This window comes from Rhineura floridana, chromosome 9 (genome assembly GCF_030035675.1).
Source record: "Rhineura floridana isolate rRhiFlo1 chromosome 9, rRhiFlo1.hap2, whole genome shotgun sequence".
NCBI classification, from domain to species: domain Eukaryota; kingdom Metazoa; phylum Chordata; class Lepidosauria; order Squamata; family Rhineuridae; genus Rhineura; species Rhineura floridana.
This window is the reverse complement of record NC_084488.1, coordinates 56,497,242-56,515,278: the sequence shown is the minus strand read 5'-3', so window position 1 is coordinate 56,515,278 and position 18,037 is coordinate 56,497,242. Positions and strand designations below refer to the sequence as shown.

The 18,037-nt window shown below is 40.0% G+C and overlaps 1 protein-coding gene across 1 annotated transcript in view; it reads right to left on the bottom strand.

Moving 5' to 3' along the window:
* The window catches only part of FSTL5 (follistatin like 5), a 591,837-nt gene that overhangs the window by 115,736 nt on the left and 458,064 nt on the right, over positions 1 to 18,037 (bottom strand). The window contains exon 8 of the mRNA XM_061583858.1: positions 4,399 to 4,519. Coding sequence (XP_061439842.1) covers positions 4,399 to 4,519 — 121 coding nt within the window. The remainder of the gene's footprint in view (positions 1 to 4,398; positions 4,520 to 18,037) is intronic.

The window sequence follows — 18,037 nt, the reverse complement described above, 5'->3', positions numbered from 1 at the left end:
ATAAGAATAGCAGCATTTATTTTGATTATAACTTTATTTATTTGGAAATAAATCATATTGAAAAACAAGAAGACCAGTTAGGCAGGTGCATCAGCTGTCATAGGCAGGTGCATCAGCTGTCATGACCACATGTTCAGCAGGGATTTGGAGGGAGAGGGGCCATTGAAATCAGGTACCACATCCCTCAGAGGCACTGGATCTGGACCTTGACACCACTGAGCCAGAATCTAACAACCAAGTCAGGGGGTTGGACTTGATGGCCTTACAGGCCCCTTCCAACTCTATGATTCTATGAACCAGAGATCTTCCCAACCTCAGATCCCCAAAGCAGGAACTCAAGTGATTATAGCCCCTGAGCTGGATGCCACTGAGGGGCTAATATCTTTGCTCCCGCTGGTGTCACGTTCCACTGAATTTGTGTGTGACTGCAATCAGAGTATGCAACAACAGTAAGCAGAGAGATAACAGACTGCCAAGCTTCAAGCCAGAAGGCTATCACTTTAAGGATCTTCATTCTCCAACAAGGGAATGGTTCATGGAAGGGGCAGTCAGGATGAGTGACTATTTAAGTATGCCCTTAGTTATCAATCAACCATTGTCAGGACAAGTTGTACATTTTCCCGGGAGCTGTTCTGAAGGACCTGATTTGACCACTCTTATTCCATGCCTCTGGTTCTTGAACTTTTAAGTGCTTCAACAGTCTACCTTTGTTGCTATGTGCCTTCATGTCAATTACGACTTATGGCAACCCTATGAATCAGCAACCTTCAGTACCATCTGTTATAAACCACCCTGTTCAGATCTTGTAAGTTCAGGTCTATGGTTTTCTTTACGGAGTCAATCCATCGCTTATTTGGTCTTCCTCTTTTACTACTCCCTTCTGTTTTCCCCAGCATTATTGTCTTTTCTAGTGAATCATATCTTCTCATGATGTGTCCAAAGTATGATAATCTCTGTTTCATCATTTTAGCTTCTAATGATAGTTCTGGTTTAATTTTTTCTAACACCAAATTATTTGTCTTTTTCGTGGTCCATGGTATTTGAAAAGCTCCCCTCCAACGCCACATTTCAACTGAGTGGATTTTTCTCTTATCCACTTTTTTCACTGTCCAACTTTCACATCCATACATAGAGATTGGGAATACCATGGTCTGAATGATCCTAACTTTAGTGTTCAGTGATACATCTTTGAATTTGAGGACCTTTTCTAGATCTCTCATAGCTGCCCTCCCCAGTCCTAGCCTTCTTCTAATTTCTTGATTATTGTCTCCATTTTGGTTAAGGACTGTGACAAGGTATTGATAATTCTTGACAAGTTCAGTGTCCTCATTGTCAACTTTAAAGTTACATCTTCTGTTGTCGTTACTTTAGTCTTCTTGACGTTCACCTGCAGTCCTGCTTTTGTGCTTTCCTCTTTAACTTTCAATATCATTCTTTTCAAATCATTACTGGTTTCTGCTAGTAGTATGGTATTGTCTGCATACCTTAAGTTATTGATATTTCTACCTCCAATTTTCACACGTCCTTCATCTTGGTACAATCCCACTTTCTGTTTGATATGTTCTGCATATAGATTAAACAAATTGGGTGATAAAATACACCCCTGTCTCACACCCTTTCCGACTGGGAACCAATCACTTCCTCCATATTCTGTCCTTACAGCAGCCTCTTATCCAAAGTGTAAGTTGTGCATCAGAACAATCAAATGTGGTGGCACCCCCATTTCTTTTAAATCACTCCATAGTTTTTCATGAACTACACAATCAAAGGCTTTGCTGTAATCTATAAAGTGCAGGGTGATTTTCTTCTTAAATTCCTTGGTCCGTTCCATTATCCAATGTATGTTTGCAATATGATCTCCAGTACCTCTTCCTTTTCTAAATCCAACTTGGGCACTGGTCCCTTTTTATTGCTCCCTCCTCTGAACCCCTGCTCAACTTTCTTCCCCCAGATTCTATCATGTGTTCATCCTTGCCATGACAAGGCATTAATATTTGATTTGCTCCTTGTCCATCATGGCGAAGCAGAACCAGTGTGGTGAAGTAGTTAGAATGTTTGACTAAAAATGGGGAAATGAAGATTAAAAACCCCACTCAGCCACAAGATCACAAAAGGTGACCTTGGCCACATACTCTTTCAGATTGACCTACCTTGTGAATATTTTTTTTTAAGAGGGATTAGGTACACTCTTGAGTTAGTTGGGGAAAGGGCAGGTTATAATTGTAATAGATAATACAAATGTCCTTATTCTCTCTGGAAGTAGTTGTTCTTGCCTGCAGTAGAGAATGGAAACTCATACACTAAATTCAATGAAATCAATAAGGTTAAGTGCCTTACTATTCTGAAGCTATGGAAATTCTTTTCATTGCAGATTAGCCAAGTGTCTGTCTATCAGTCAACATAAAGAACTACTGTATGTCTACTTCTATCCAGAGGGGATAAGGTTCTCTGGAGATACTGCTTCCATACATGTTCACTCCCTCCTGGAGCCATATTATCAGGGAGGTTATTAAGAATCTGGAGGGGCACAAGTCATGGCTGATGTGCCATATTGCTCAGGGGCCATGAGTCTGACAGGTTTGCTGGCCCGATTCTCTTCCCTTTAGTCTCAGTTATAAGAACACCCACCCTTCAATGCTCTCAATATGCCACTTCCATCTTGCCCCCACTTTTATTGTCAATATGATTAAGGCATAAGCAAAGGGCTTTAGTGATGAAAAATCAATGGGCAGATTCTCTCCCATAAGCTCTCATTCATTGCCATTACCTTTGTACATACATTGCAGCACATGCAGGACTATGGATCAATATGATTGCTTTCATGTCTGTCAACAGTTAATGCTGATACATAATTACATTAATCCTGTGCTTGCTTTTTTTTCTTTATTGTGCATGTATCATTGTTCAAATGAATACTTGCTTAGAAAGTTATTTTTTTACTCAGTATGTTGATTTGTCCTCAGGACAACTCAGGATATAAATCTAAGTAAAGAAGTAAAAAAAATCCAAATTGAGACGGAAAAGAAAACATAGAGCTTAGTTCAGGGAAAAAAGCAAGGAAAAACGAAAGGAATTTTGACTGATAAAACTGTTAAAATGGTGAGAAAATGAGTGATAAAAATTACTGATTCATATGAATGAAAATACACATATTGTAAAAGTGTTTAAAATCTAATTAAACAATTTTGAAGCATTCTCACATTAAATCTTAGAGATCAACTAAGCTTCATTATCTCATTAACCTTGTTTTGACTCTTCTGTTATACAAGTGCCATTACATTAATTAATCATTTTCTGGGACTAGAAGTGCTAATTTCTTTTCAAATGTTTAGGAACGCAATGGTTAGATCTACAAACATAATCCATTAAATTGCTGCTTCATCTGACCAATTCCTTAAGCTTTATATTTTGACCCAATTTAGCTCCAGTGTACAAATCCTGATTTAAGAAAAGAGTAAAGTCAAAAATATAACTTCAGGAATTCTATAAAATCATGGTCACGGGGATTACATTAACTACACATAGATGTATCCTTGAAGGAACCATGGGGGATCTTATAGTCCTGCAAATTCAAAAATCAATATGTTTTTTCAAGCCCTTCTTGTTCTTCAACAACTCCACCTGTTTTAAAGGTGATAGAGAAAAGATAAGCAATTGGTTTGATTCTTTGACCTGAGGAGAACTATTTGCCTCCTTTTCTTTGCATTCCTTTGGAATTTGATGGAGTATCAACCACCTAGCAAGTCTTGACTCCTATATGGGAAGTGATAGTGATTGGTACACTTCTAATAAATAGTTAGGAAGACCAAGAAACCAAAATGTAGATTTGATAATTTGATCTCTTGGGAAAGAACTTTAAAATACTAGCCACCATTTTAAGCCACTAAACAGAGAAAATGGTTGCTACTGAGTTCCAGTAGGTCTGTGATGGCTTATTGGAACCAGTAGGTTGCTCAGCATTTTATTTTTCTTTAATATGAGGGCAGCTTTTTATTTGGAAAGCATGCTATTGAAAACCTACAAATGGATTACCAGTCTATGCAATAACATGATTTTGTTATTCTAAGCCATATTTTTCATAAATGCCTATTATTTTACAGACAAAATACTAAGAATGCATATTGTTTAACTGTACTAAGAGCTCAAAGTACAGAGTAAATAAACTGAGTTGTCCTTATCCTTTTCAATATAATTAATTATTTAGGATTGCTACATGCTGTTATTAAATCTTATTTTCCTGTGAGTTTGTTTATAGAAGAGAAAATATTAATGAAAACTTATCATCCATGTTTGGTTTTGCTTTTTGCTTTCCATATAGCAATTAAGAAACCAAGACAGTCTACTGAATTGAATCTAAAGGCTATGCCACGGCATGGTAATTCAAACCTTTTTCCTTACCATTTACTTGAAGAATATGAGTCTGATAAAGTTTATCATAACCATCTGCATAGCAGCTGTAATTTCCCATGTGAGTTGTAGTAATCTTAGTAATGTACAGGGACCCATCATCGCCAAAATCCTAAAGGGAATGAAGAATAAGGTGATCGTACCTGGATAAAAAGTATATCAGCGGCTTAATTCACTTTAGAAGGCCAACTAGGATATAAATACCAAGAAGTTTAAAGAGTTTATAATCTCTCTAGTATAAATATTATAATATTACAGGGCCAACAACCTACACAATAGCAAAACAGCACTGGAAATGTATCAAAGCCACACAGAAACCAATTAATTTGCAACTGGCATATGATTAAAACAATGTGCATTAACATGGTGGAGGCAGAGAGCAAATTCTGCTTCAGCAAATGAGTCTTTGGGCCTGCTGAAGTGATAGGTATAGCAAACATCATGAAGGGTCAGTGAGGTGCAGAGTGGAAGATCTACCTCTGCATCCAAAGCCTTGCTGGATGACACTGTCCACGGAGGAAGGTGAGGTGAGGCCTTCCCCCCAGTTTTTAGGCTGGCATAACTGCGATTGAGCCCCTTGGGTGATCCATGTGGGTTCTGATCTAGCAGATCCAAAACTGTCAGTAACCTGACCTCCTGCAAAATGCCCTTTTTCAGGGTTTTGCACACTTTACCACCAGTGGTAGTTTACCAGTCACTGCCTATAGCTCATGCCACGGAGAAGCCCCCCCAGCAATATTCCTATCAATCAGTGGAGACAAAAGGAGCAGAACTTATGAGCCATCCCACCCCCACCCCCACCTATCAAATAAAGGGGGTAGCATTATACTCCATGAGTCCTGGCATTTCCCCAAAATTTCAACACCTTGAAGTCATGACCTAGTTTTAGATCAGGCCTGCAAAATTTGTGACCTACCAAGCCAAGCACAACTCAGCCCATCAGCTGTTCAATATAGTCTGCCAGATGAGACCCCCCCTATTTTTGCAATCCCAGCCAGGCTAGCAAAATCAGGACATTAATTCATTGAGTTTCTGGTGGATCTTCATGAATGCTTGATGATCTGTGTTCAATTTGATGGGTCCCAAGCAGGATTGCCAGGTCTCTGGATTTTACCTGGATATTCTGGTTTTTTGGGGATCCTCTCTGGATCTCTGGGTGAGTCACCCCAATCTCTGGACTTAGTTTTCATTAAAAAAAATAAGTTCCTAGGTGGTCTGGTTCAAGAGATATACACCAAAATGTCAGCCCTCCCAATGTCTGTTAAATGAGCTAGTAGCCATTTTCTCTAATCCCTGTACTTTCAGGTTTTTAGTCAGTAAGTGAAGTCAGGGTTGTCATTGAAAAGGGATCTGTTGACCTTCAGGCAATAAATAGAACCCATTGCAAGTCCTGAAAATAGCTGCCTTTTCCTGCTTGTCTGCATATCACGAGTTGAGTAAGTTTATAGCTTTCAGCAGCAGCAAGAGTGCCTTTCTCTCTGCATAATCTAGTAGGAGATCTGGAACAGAAGATCATACCAGGATCTTGGTGGGCATGCACAGTAAACAATTTCAGTTAAGATAAAAAAGTGTTCATGCAGGGTTTTTTAATTACTTGCAAAAGTGTACAGGCAGGACTTGCTTAGGTGTCACTATTTTTATTTGGTAGGAAACTACTACTGACTTTTTAAAAAAAACTGTTTTGCAATGGCTAATTGTTTTTGACAATAAACTATTATATGGGGTGTATGTAGTTTTACATCTCCAGTGTGTTTGTGTATGGAATCTTTCCAACCACCCTGTGAGGTAGGGATGCCGACTGGAAACCAAGGCAGCTCACAACAAGAAATAAATCAATTTAAAATTCAATAACCATAAAAACAAGTATAAAACCATTGCAAACAACTTAAAGTAGCATGGTTCTGAATTTTTGGTTGGGTGAGTGAAGTTCTTTATCACTTGGGGTTGCAGTACTGTGCACACTTCCCTGTTTGAGTTAGTCCCACTGAATATATTGGGATTTGCTTCGGAGTAAACACGCATAGGATTATGGGTTGTGTAACATCTTTGACAGACATGTTTATATAAATATTTCTTCATACTGTGTCTCCATATATATCTGATTTCACATTATGGTTGTACATTATTATTTCCTCTACATTTTAAGTGTGCTCTTCTTCCTTGGGGTGGTCATGGTTCCCCTCTATTGTTTTCATCCTGAGGGGCAGGTTAGGCTGAGAGATGGTGAGTGGTCCATGGTCACCCAGTACTTTGTAGCTCATTTTCATTAAAAAAATCAAAACAATTTATTTGCAGGCAAAGCTTATGAAGTAATGCAGATCCACATAATATATTTAAAGCACAGCCAATTTGCATTTAAAACACATGACTTCCCCCCAAAGAATCCTGGGAAGTGTAGTTTTTCCCCTCACAGTTATAGTTCCCACCACCCTTAACAAACTAGTTCCCATGACTCTGTGGTGGAATTCATGTCTTTTAAATGTGTGTTGAATGTGCTTTAAATGGATAGTGTGTATCTGCCCTAGGGATGCTGTACATTCATTACTGAACTGAAGAGTACAATTTTAAAAGATAATTTTTAAACAGGATAAGGGCTGTATCTCAATGGTAGGGCACATACTTTGCATGCAAAGGTCCAAAATCCAATCTCTGTAAAAGACTATTGCCTGGAATCCTGGAGAGCCAATGCTAGTCCATATCATCAATACTGAGCTGGATGATAGCAAATGGTTTTAGTTGGTATAATGCAAATTCCTTTGTTCCAAAAAGAAGAAAGAGACCCAAGGGCCACAGTGACTCTGAAATTTATGTATTTTACTTAACAGCATTTCTATACTGCTTTATTATAAACAACCTCAAAGCAGTTTGCAGAAGGATTTAAAACAAAAATGTTATTGGCAAAAACAATTAAAGACAGTTATTTAAAAACCTTAAAATAACAGAACCAACAAAGAATTAAAAACAGATAAAACATGATAGCTTCTACATGCCTGGGTAGGCTTGCCTAAATAAAAATGCTTTCAGCAGGTGCCAAAAAGAGTATAATGGCCTTCCAATGTCAATAGGCAGAGAGTTCCAAAGTGTAAGTGATGCCACACTAAAGGCATCTTACAAGAACAGAACAAATACTATGTGGCACCCATAACTGAAAAGCACACCTTGAATTTGGCAACCAGTGCAGATTTCTGAGCAGAGGTATTATGTGTTATGGTTGGTATGGTATTACATTTAGGAATTCATCACTGTCTTTTCTTTTTCTATTTGCATTTCATTTACTTCTGACCTCAGTGTCTTACATCCATAGAAGCAAAACAGTGGTTCCATGAACTCAGCTCAGCCCTCTTAACCCACTGATGATGCACTTTGTTGGCTGCATGACAGTTTGTGGTAAAAGAATTCATATACTGGGAAGTGTGGCTGCAATTGCTGTTATTCCCAAGGTAGACCAAATCTATGAAGGTAGACCAGATCATGTGTGTTTTCTCTCTGTTAATTATTACTCACTGGAATTGGGTTGACTGGAAATGAGTCTATAACAGCCCACAGAGTAGGCATTAAAGGGTAGATAATCTTACTCTTACTCAATTCTCAAAAGTCCCTCTGCAGTTAAGTGTCAAGTCTGTAAACAAGTTTGGAGCAGCCACATTAAAAGGCATGGAAAGGACATTCCAGGCAGGGGGTTGCCAACCCTGCTTTCATCTGGATATCTCTGCAGAGGATCCTTGGTCAAGCCTTACCAACAGCACAATCCTAACCATGTCTACTCAGAAGCAAGTCATATTGAGTTCTGCGTAACTTAGGCCCTTAGTAAGTGTGTTTAGAATTACAGCCTTCAGGGGCATCCATCTTTACTCTTGAGTGCTCCCATCTAATGTCTCCACAATGTTAGGCTCCTTTCTTCCTATAATGGCCTTTTGGTGACTGGCCTGGCCTGAGGACACTTATTCGGCTGCTATCACCTCAGCCGGGAATCATTCAAAAGAGCTTTATAGGATAGTTAATGGGTTACTCCATCCGACACAGCCTGATTCTGGTATACTTCCCTCACAGGCTTGTTGTCAAGAATTTGCCACATTTTTTGAGAACAAGGTTAATCAGATTCGTCTCTCATTAGACGCCAATAAAGTAACAGGTTCTAGTGATCCCATGTTTGACACGGTTTATTCTTCTCTTTATACAACCTTTCAACCGATCCAACCAGAGGATATCCCTAAATTCCTTAATGGAATGAACCTTACGACATGTCTATTCGATCCATGTCCCTCCTGGCTTATAAAAACATCTAGAGTTGAATTGGCAAATTGGCTATGCATGATAGTCAACTCATCACTCCAACAAGGCCACCTACCTGATTATCTGAAACAAGCAATTATAACACCTTTACTTAAAAAACCGTCCCTTAATGCCACTCTCTGTGACAGCTTTCGCCCTGTATCCAATCTGCCGTTCCTAAGCAAGGTTATCGAACGAGTTGTGGTGACACAGCTACAAAGTTTCATAGACACCAATGCCCATTATGATACCTTTCAATCAGGCTTTAGACCAAATCATGGAACAGAAACAGCCTTAGTGGCGTTGGTCGACGATTTACGGCTAGAACTAGATAAAGGTAATGTGACCTTACTAGTCCTATTGGACTTGTCAGCCGCATTTGATACTACTGACCATGACATCCTTTTGGATCGCCTTTTCGAGATGGGGCTACGAGGCACTGTAATACAGTGGCTCCGCTCTTTCCTAGAAGGTAGAACCCAGAGAGTTGCTCTTGGGGATTTTCTCTCAGAGCCCTGGCCATTCCAATATGGTGTTCCCCAGGGCTCTGTTCTTTCCCCAATGCTGTTCAATATATATGTAAAACCTTTAGGTCGTATTATTCGTAAATTTGGAATTTCTTACCATCAATACGCAGATGATACACAACTCTATTGTTCATTTCCACCAGACGCCAAAGAGGCTGTTCATCCTCTGAACCAATGCTTGGCAGCAGTACAGAATTGGATGAATAGAAATAAATTAAAACTCAACCCAGATAAAACAGAGGTTCTCCTAATCAGACGAGACTCTATTCAAGAAAATAAAAATCTTCCCATATTAGATGGGATCTTACTTCCTCTGAAGACGCAAGTCCGTAGCCTAGGCATGATTTTGGATTCATCCCTAACCTTGGAATCTCAGGTCGCAGCAGTCTCACGAAGCGCTTTTGCACAATTAAAATTAGTCAGACAACTTTGTCCTTTCTTGGGATTATCCGATTTACGGAAAGTAACACAAGCCCTTGTAACATCACGACTGGATTATTGTAATTCCCTCTATGTCGGTCTTCCTGTCAGAACCCTCCGGCCGCTTAGGCTGGTGCAGAGAGCGGCAGCGCGGATGCTTACAGGAGCTGGCCCTCGAGTGCACACCACACCACTTTTATACCATCTGCACTGGCTTCCTATTATATTTCGTAACCAATTTAAATTGTTAGTTCAAACTTTTAAAGCTCTACATAATTTGGCGCCACTTTACTTATCCAATCGCATTTGTAAATATACATCCCACCGCCCACTGAGATCCATTGCTGAATGCACTTTAACTATTCCTTCAGCTTTTACCATCTGTCAAGCGAGCACCAGGAATAGAGCCTTTTCAGTGATAGCCCCTAGTATGTGGAATGCCCTTCCACTTGAGATACGGCTTTCTAACTCCCTCTTAGATTTTCGTCGACATGTTAAAACGTTTTTATTTCGCCAGGCTTTTAATATGTAAATGGCACTATTTCATTTAATGTTCATTTTAATTGACTTTTAATGGATATGTTAACTGATTTTATGAGTTTATTTACATTGTATGAGACTATACTGTTGTTCGCCGCTTTGAATTCTGTGAACGAAAGTGGGTTACAAATTGGCAAATAAATAAATAAAAATAAATAAATCCTTCTTGCCAGAAGCAAGTAGGCTAGATTAAATGTTCCTGAACCAGGCTCCCTAAGCAAATGATGAGGAGTGATCCCGTCACTTTGGCTGGACCTGCGAACACCCTCTTTCAGCTACAATTTGTATCTTAAGTCCCAATCAAAGAAATCTTTTTGTTTGAATGGGATGTTCCAAGTAACTGTGGTTGATGCTTAATGTATCATGCTTAATGACATCACTAGGTGCCTCCCCATGACATCATTAGGGCCTGTCCCTGAAATCTCAGGGCTTGGAATGCTTCTAACCTGGCAACCCTAGTCACAAGTTGTTCAGGCCTGCCTTAAATCATGAGATTCTGATTATTCACCTCCTGGCTAGGAAGTCTTTGTTTGTTAGACCTTGATGTGCTCCAACAAGGTCCAGAGCACACATTAAACATTAGAAATATATAACAGAATAAACAGAATATATAATAGGATATGAAAGCTCCCAGTACTTTTGTTTTTAAGCAGTGACTGACACTGCTTCTTCCTCTTACATTTTTCATTTTTTCAGAAACTTGTAGTTTTATAAAACATGAATGAATCTTTTCACAGATTTTGATAAGATTAAAAACAAGGTACTATTGCATCTTTTCAAGCGCTGAGATATTGCAACCAGAACAAAAAAGCAAGCTAAGCCCAGCTGTACATCAAGTTCTGTGTCTATACATTCCAAGCTATTTTGTTCAGAGATCCAATCTTCAATAGTTCTGCATGATTATCAACTATGATTTAATTAGGCTATTACATTTGCTGTTAGTAGTTTCTTTTTAATTTTTATTTTGGCTTTTATGTTTCAACACTGTTAATGTTTTCAGGCACCAAGTTGGTGTTTCATTTATATAATTATGCAGTATATTTTCATAAAACTGCAGTAAGTTAATTGGAACAACCTGTTAGCTAGTAGCATATGGAGTCCCATTGAAAGTATACAGTAATATGAGATATAACTTCTGTTTTACAATATTTAATGCAACACTAAAAATTGAGCACATAACTGAATTAAATAATACAGCAACACAGCAAAGCACATTGTTTTCCTATCTGTCCTTAATTCCTTCAGATATGGAGAGTTCAAACTGGGAAGCTATATAAGGTAAAATGACACTATTCTCAAAGCAGTGGCATATTGCCCTGATTCAGGCAAGCTTCTGGATGGAGAAAGGCTATGGTGAAGAAATGAAACTGCTCCTTGATACAAGGCACCCTTGCCTTACCAAATATCCATGAATGGATGAAATATTTAACTATCAAACAATGCATGTTGGTCTCACCACACCATAATCTCTATGATTCTATGCAGCTAACAACTAAACATTTTGTGACCGATACAGTGGATTTTTATGCACATTGGCTCTATGTAAAAGTTATGGATATGCACGGACATCTGACAAACGTGAAGGGGAGAAGCCATGTGGTGTTTGTTATGGGGCAGATAGAGAGTAAGATGTGAAGTGCCTAATGTACAAAACCATGTGATGGGTTGTTGATGATTGGTTGTTTTTATGGATTTGAATGGTGCCCCCCATTTTTATTTTAAAAACTGTCATGCAATTGCAAACTGGTAACAATGTGCAAATATTCATTTTTATCATTTGGTCTTCTGCTATTTCTTAACAGGAAGGGCTTTATTTGGTGAGTTTGGCTTTTCATGAAATCTGTGAAAGCAAAGTTTCTTTTAATCCCCTGCAACTTTTGTGTGCATGTAAAATTATGCAGTAGTGAAATGTTATCAATGCAGCTACTGCATAATTTTAAAACAAGAAACAAAATAATTGAGGAAAATTGAATTGCTAACATTTGGGGGAGGGGAAATTATTTCATAATTCTAGCAGTTCATCCCCCCCCAAAAATCTGAAGCACTCCTCCAGAATCCAACCAGATTCCAGCCCACAAAATCTCCAAAATGATTCCAGAAGTATGCAACTGCCAAATCTGTTGTGGAATCCAGCTGATGTGGATTCCACCACTGTCCCTAATAACCAACTATTGACTCCTTTGGTAGCTTATCACAGTGTACATATAACCATTTTGTGACCCTCTTGCCTGTAACATTCTCTCAAGTAGCAAAAAAGAAAAGAAAAAGAAAAATATACTGCTCTCTCTACATCCTGATGAGGTCTGGGTGTGTGGTCAAAGCCTTCTAATCAGTTGGCAGGATATTTTAGACTATTGGCTTCTCATATGGTTGCAAGCTCACCATCATAAGTTGTCACTTGGTTAAAAGTGTCAGACACAGCTCCTTCCCAGTCAGGTTTAGAATGGGGCAAAGGCAGAGAAAGAGCAAAGGGAAGGGAAAAGTGACTGGAGCAAAAGCAGCTCTCTTCACTGCCAAGACCAACAAGGATCCTTGACCCAGAAACCTTTATAGGACAGGGCATCTCAAACATCATTTGTTTCCCACTCTGACTTATTGGTGCAAAGAAACTTGCCTGGCTGGTGTGGTAAGGGTCCTTGCAGTTCACATCTTTGACCACAACCAGGTAGTAGTCCAGAGGCTAACCCCTACCCCTCATGTACACAGGCTAAACCCAATCCCATGCCGCTTACATACACCAAATCCACTTCCCATGCCATATTTTACAGGCCAAATCTCCTATCCATGCTATACTCTGGTCCTAACCTGATGCCCTCCAGATGTTTTGGTCTACAACTACCATGAGCCCCAGCCAACACAGTTGTGCTGGCTAGGGTTGATGCAAGTTGATGTCTAAAACATCTGGAAGACACAAGGTTGGTGAAGGATTCCCTATGTATAGACCAAATCTCCTCCTGATGCCACATATACAGCCTTAGTTCATGTTCCCCATGCCATCCCTCAGATCACCAGATTAAAATATGCTGCAGGTTCAATTCTTGGCAAATTATCCACTGCAGCCACCCAATATGACCTCAAATTCTGTTAATATTTTCTCTGGCATTCAAGATAAGTTCTCTGATGCAGTAAGTTTGTTTTCTTTACACTTGGTTGAACAGACACTCATGGGATTATCAGTTTCACACAATGCATTCAATTCTGATGGGCAGTCATCAGAAAATGGATTGGCTTCAGCTCCACATCAGCAATTTCTTAGCAGGAGACTGAAATTGCATGCAGTATAACTTGGCGACAGCTCAGATTCAGAACCACATGAACACTTTTTTTAAAAAGCAAGCAATTCATCCTAGCAGCTTTTTTATTTAAGTTATGAAAATGCTAAGCAATTATAAACACAGGAAAATAATAATCATGATTATTCTCTGAATGCTACACTGCAGAGCAGCACTAAAAGTACACTTAAAATACAAGGAAGTTATATACAACCAGGGCTGGCTCCAGGAATGCGGGGGCCCTTGGGCATTCGCCTGCCCCGGGCCCCTCCACTCCCCTTCCATGATCCGTGGCATGAGCTGCACCATGGATTGCAAGAAAAGAGCTTCCGAGCCACCCGCCGCTGCCGCCGCCGCCCGCCACCCCCCCGCCACCATCCCCACTGCTTCACCTACCTTTCTCTGCTGTTCTTTGCGGCTGTGCGCACTGTGCGCACAGGGTCCCCAACAACCAAGATGGTGGCAGAGGCTTCAGTCCCTTACGGAAACCTCGGCTGCCATCTTGATTGATGGCAACCCTGTGTGCACAGTGCGCGCAGCCGCAAAGAACAGTAGAGAAAGGTAGATGAAGTGGTGGGGATGGTGGAGGGTGGCGGTGGCAGCGGGTGGCTTGGAAACTCTTGTCTTGCTATCTGTGGTGCGGCTCGTGCCACGGATCACAGAAGGGGAGCAGAGGGCCCCTCAGGGGCCCTCCAGGGGCTTCTGTAGCTGCGGGGCCCTTGGACCAGTGCCCAACCTGGCCGCCCTTTGGAACCAGCCCTGTATACAACCCCACAGAGAAATCAGAAGCAGGCAATAAAACAAAAGTAAGTCCCAGGACAACTAATCAAAGAAAAATGCTACTCCATAGTTAGGTAAGTCCAACAAAAAAAAATTTTTTTTAGTTGCCAAGGATGTTTGAATGACTTCAGGGTATTTTGGGGGTGCTAAATCCAAAAATGACATTAGTTTTGGCGAATTGGCTCTAGTTTTTGAGATAATGGATACCCCTCAAATGACGATTGTACCCCAATATGACCTGTAGCTGCTGACATATGCAGCAGGGTTTGCTCTGTCTTTTTACTCTTGAACATTGTTTTGCAAGTTTATCCATTGCATATAATATCATATTGATACTTCTTTTTTATTTTTTTGAAGAGGAATATGAGTTCGTCACGAAGAGGCTGCTTAAACAATCCTAATGCATTCTGCTACATTTGTGGCGAATACACTCTGCAAAAACAAAGAAAAAACATCACTGACTTTGTAAAACAAGCATATCTTGCTTATTTTGGAGTGAAGCTTGGAGATCAAGATAAGTCTTGGGCTCCCCATAAGGTTTGCAAAACCTGTGTAGAGTGCCTACGACAGTGGAAAAATGGAGAAAGGAAATGTTTAAACTTTGGTGTGCCTATGGTGTGGAGAGAGCTGCAAACCATCACTATGATTGTTATTTTTGTGTTGTGAATGTGAAAGGCTTCAATCGCTACAAGAAACATAAGTGGGAGTATCCTGATTTGGACTCAGCAAGGCGACCTGTGCCACACAGTGAAGACGTTCCCATACCAGTGTTTACCTCACTGCCTGACCTTCCATTCTCAGATGTTGAAGAAATGCTGGACGTGGAGTGTAGCACAGGTGGTAGCCCTGGAAGTGGATATGAAGAAAGCTTTTCAACACCTGAGCAGTTCTCCCAAAAAGAACTCGATGATCTGATACGAGACCTCAGTCTGTCAAAGCAAGCATCTGAACTTTTAGCATCCAGGCTAATGGAAAATAACTGTCTACAGCCGGAAGCTAACATAATAGCTTATCAGACAAGAGAGGAGGAACTTCTTCCATACTTCAGCCAAGATGAAGAACTTGTATGGTGCAATAACATTCCTGGACTTCTTCTCCAAATGGGACTACTGGAATATTGACCAGAAGATTGGCGGCTTTTTATAGACAGCTTCACCAGAAGCTTGAAATGTGTTTTATTGCACAATGGTAACCGCTATGCATCTCTTCCAATTGCTCACTCAACAAAACTTAAAGAAGAATATGAAAATATCAAAATGGTCTTGCAGAAGCTCTGCTATCATGAGCACCAGTGGTCTATTTGTGTTGATCTAAAGATGGTGAACTTCTTGCTTGGGCAGCAAAGTGGATACACGAAGTACCCTTGTTTCATCTGCTTGTGGGATAGTAGGGCAAAGCGAGATCATTGGAAAAAAGTGACATGGCCTTCAAGGGAACACATAACTGTAGGTGCAGCGAACATCATTAACAAGCCATTGGTTGACAGAGAAAAAATCATTCTCCCACCACTCCGTATCAAGCTTGGACTGATGAAGCAATTTGTTAAGGCCTTGGACAAAGATGGTGATTGCTTCAAATACATTTGTAGATCGTTCCTTGGACTGACTATGGAAAAACTAAAAGCAGGAATCTTTGATGGTCCTAAGATTTGTAAACTCATCAATGATTTGAATTTCACTAAATTTATGATGTTGAAGATTCTGCCTGGTGCAGTTATGTCTCAGTTGTCAAGAACTTCTTGGGTAACCACAAAGCAGACAATTATGAAGAATTGGTGCAAAACATGCTCACTAACTTTAAACATTTGGGTACTAATATGAGCATAAAGGTACACTATCTCCATAGCCACTTAGACAGATTTCTGGATAATCTTGGTGATTTTAGTGAGGAACAAGGGGAGAGGTTCCATCAGGTGATGGAGGAAAGGTATCAAGGCAGATGGGACAGACACATGATGGCAGACTACTGCTGGAGCCTCCAACGTGATTGTCCTGATGCCCCACATAAAAGGAAATCGTACACACGTTTTTCTATGCATTAATTGTGATTATCTGAATCAGCTTACTTTGTTTTAATGTTATTGTACTGAATACAATGCCATTAGGTATTTCATGTGTTTACTTTTGTATGATTTGAGACAGTTTCCATGTCATTTGTGGGTAGGCTATGCCTGACCATTAAATTTTTTGAATTTGTTATGTTTTTCAATGGGGGCATCCATTATCTCAAAAAATTGAGCCAATCTAGCAAAACCGATGCCATATTTGGAATCAGCGACACAAAGTTACCCTAAAATCAGTCAAACATTGGCAATAAAATTAGTGTTGACCAGCGAGAGATCTTGTTGTTACTACTGTGATTAAATACTAGTACTATGCAAAGTTTCCTTAAAAGAGAAGGATCAAGAATTTCATGTGGATGTGAGCCAGCATATGGGAGGTGAGCTGCTTGCTCCCTACCTTTATCTACCCATACTCCTTAGGTGTCAACAAGCATAGAGAAATGTGGCAGAGGATCTAGAGGTGTGTTACAATACATACTTTATTAGTGCTGAATCAAAATCTGTCCTGCAATTGTTTTCCCTCTGCAAAAGAGGTTTTTCTTTTTCTTTGTCATTCTCAGGGCTCTTGTAATTTTCAGTGGGTGTGAGGGTTTGAGCTTATGTAATTATTGTTGGGTGGCCAAGGGTGATGCATCCCCACCCTGTAAATATTTATCTACCATTCAGCAGCCTCCCTGGCTGCCCACATTCTGAAAAACAACAACATAAAGGAGATACCATACAAACCACCAGAAATATGATTTGTATAATGAAAGGATACACAAAAACGCTGCTCAGCCACCTGAAAAGGTATGACAAAAACTCTCCACTCCACCCATGAAAATTTCACCAAAATCTTATCTCTCTTTTGATAATTTTTGAATGCAAATTCTTTTCTCATTAATTGATGGGAAATGGTTTAAAAATAGGAGAAATGTTCATCACAGCACTATTGTTTATGTATGCATTAAAAAAAGCAGGGCTTATGGCTAGATGAATAATCTTCATGCAGCACTGATGCAATGCAAGTGAGGGTTGAGGTTGGGTTGAGGTCCAGTCCCTACTTACAACATAACGATGGCATCAAAAGACGCAACAACTGATATCTTTGAACAAAAGGCTGCAAGCTGGTGAGGAGAGCGTTATCCTGCCCTCATTATCTTGGAGACCCTCATCCAAACCCTACTCTTTATGCAATGATTGCCCCTATGTGAGCAAGGGATTGGTTGGGGCTCGGCCTAGTGAGTCTGCACCCTGTGTTCATATATCAGCAATAAAGACAGTAAGGTAGATAAAACAGGGAGGGACTGGGAGAAGAGATTGCTCCCCTACTCCTCTTGCAATCTTCTATGCAAGCTATGGAAATGCGAATGAGGAGTGGGGTTGGACTAATGAACTAGGCCTGCTACTTTCCCGTGCTTACATTACAGTAGCTTCTTATAGCAGTTGCTTTGACCGCCTATGATCTTATTCTCACAGAGGTGATATGCTTGTGTCTGAGCTTACCCCTTCAGACAGAATCACACAATTGAATTTTCCTAAAACAAATAAATCCTCACATAGAAAATTAGATGTCAGGGAGATGCCTAGGCTAAAATTTTTATCTAGTTTTCTTTGTGCAGAGAGAACATGAGAATCCCCACCTGCAATACAAAGTGGTACATCCCAGAGAAGTACCATGTCACCCACCCAGCCTAAACCTTCATGCTCACTTCTTCATTTCTGCAAGTGCAAGCTTGAACCAGAAATGGAAGGTAGGAACATCCATTGCACATCAT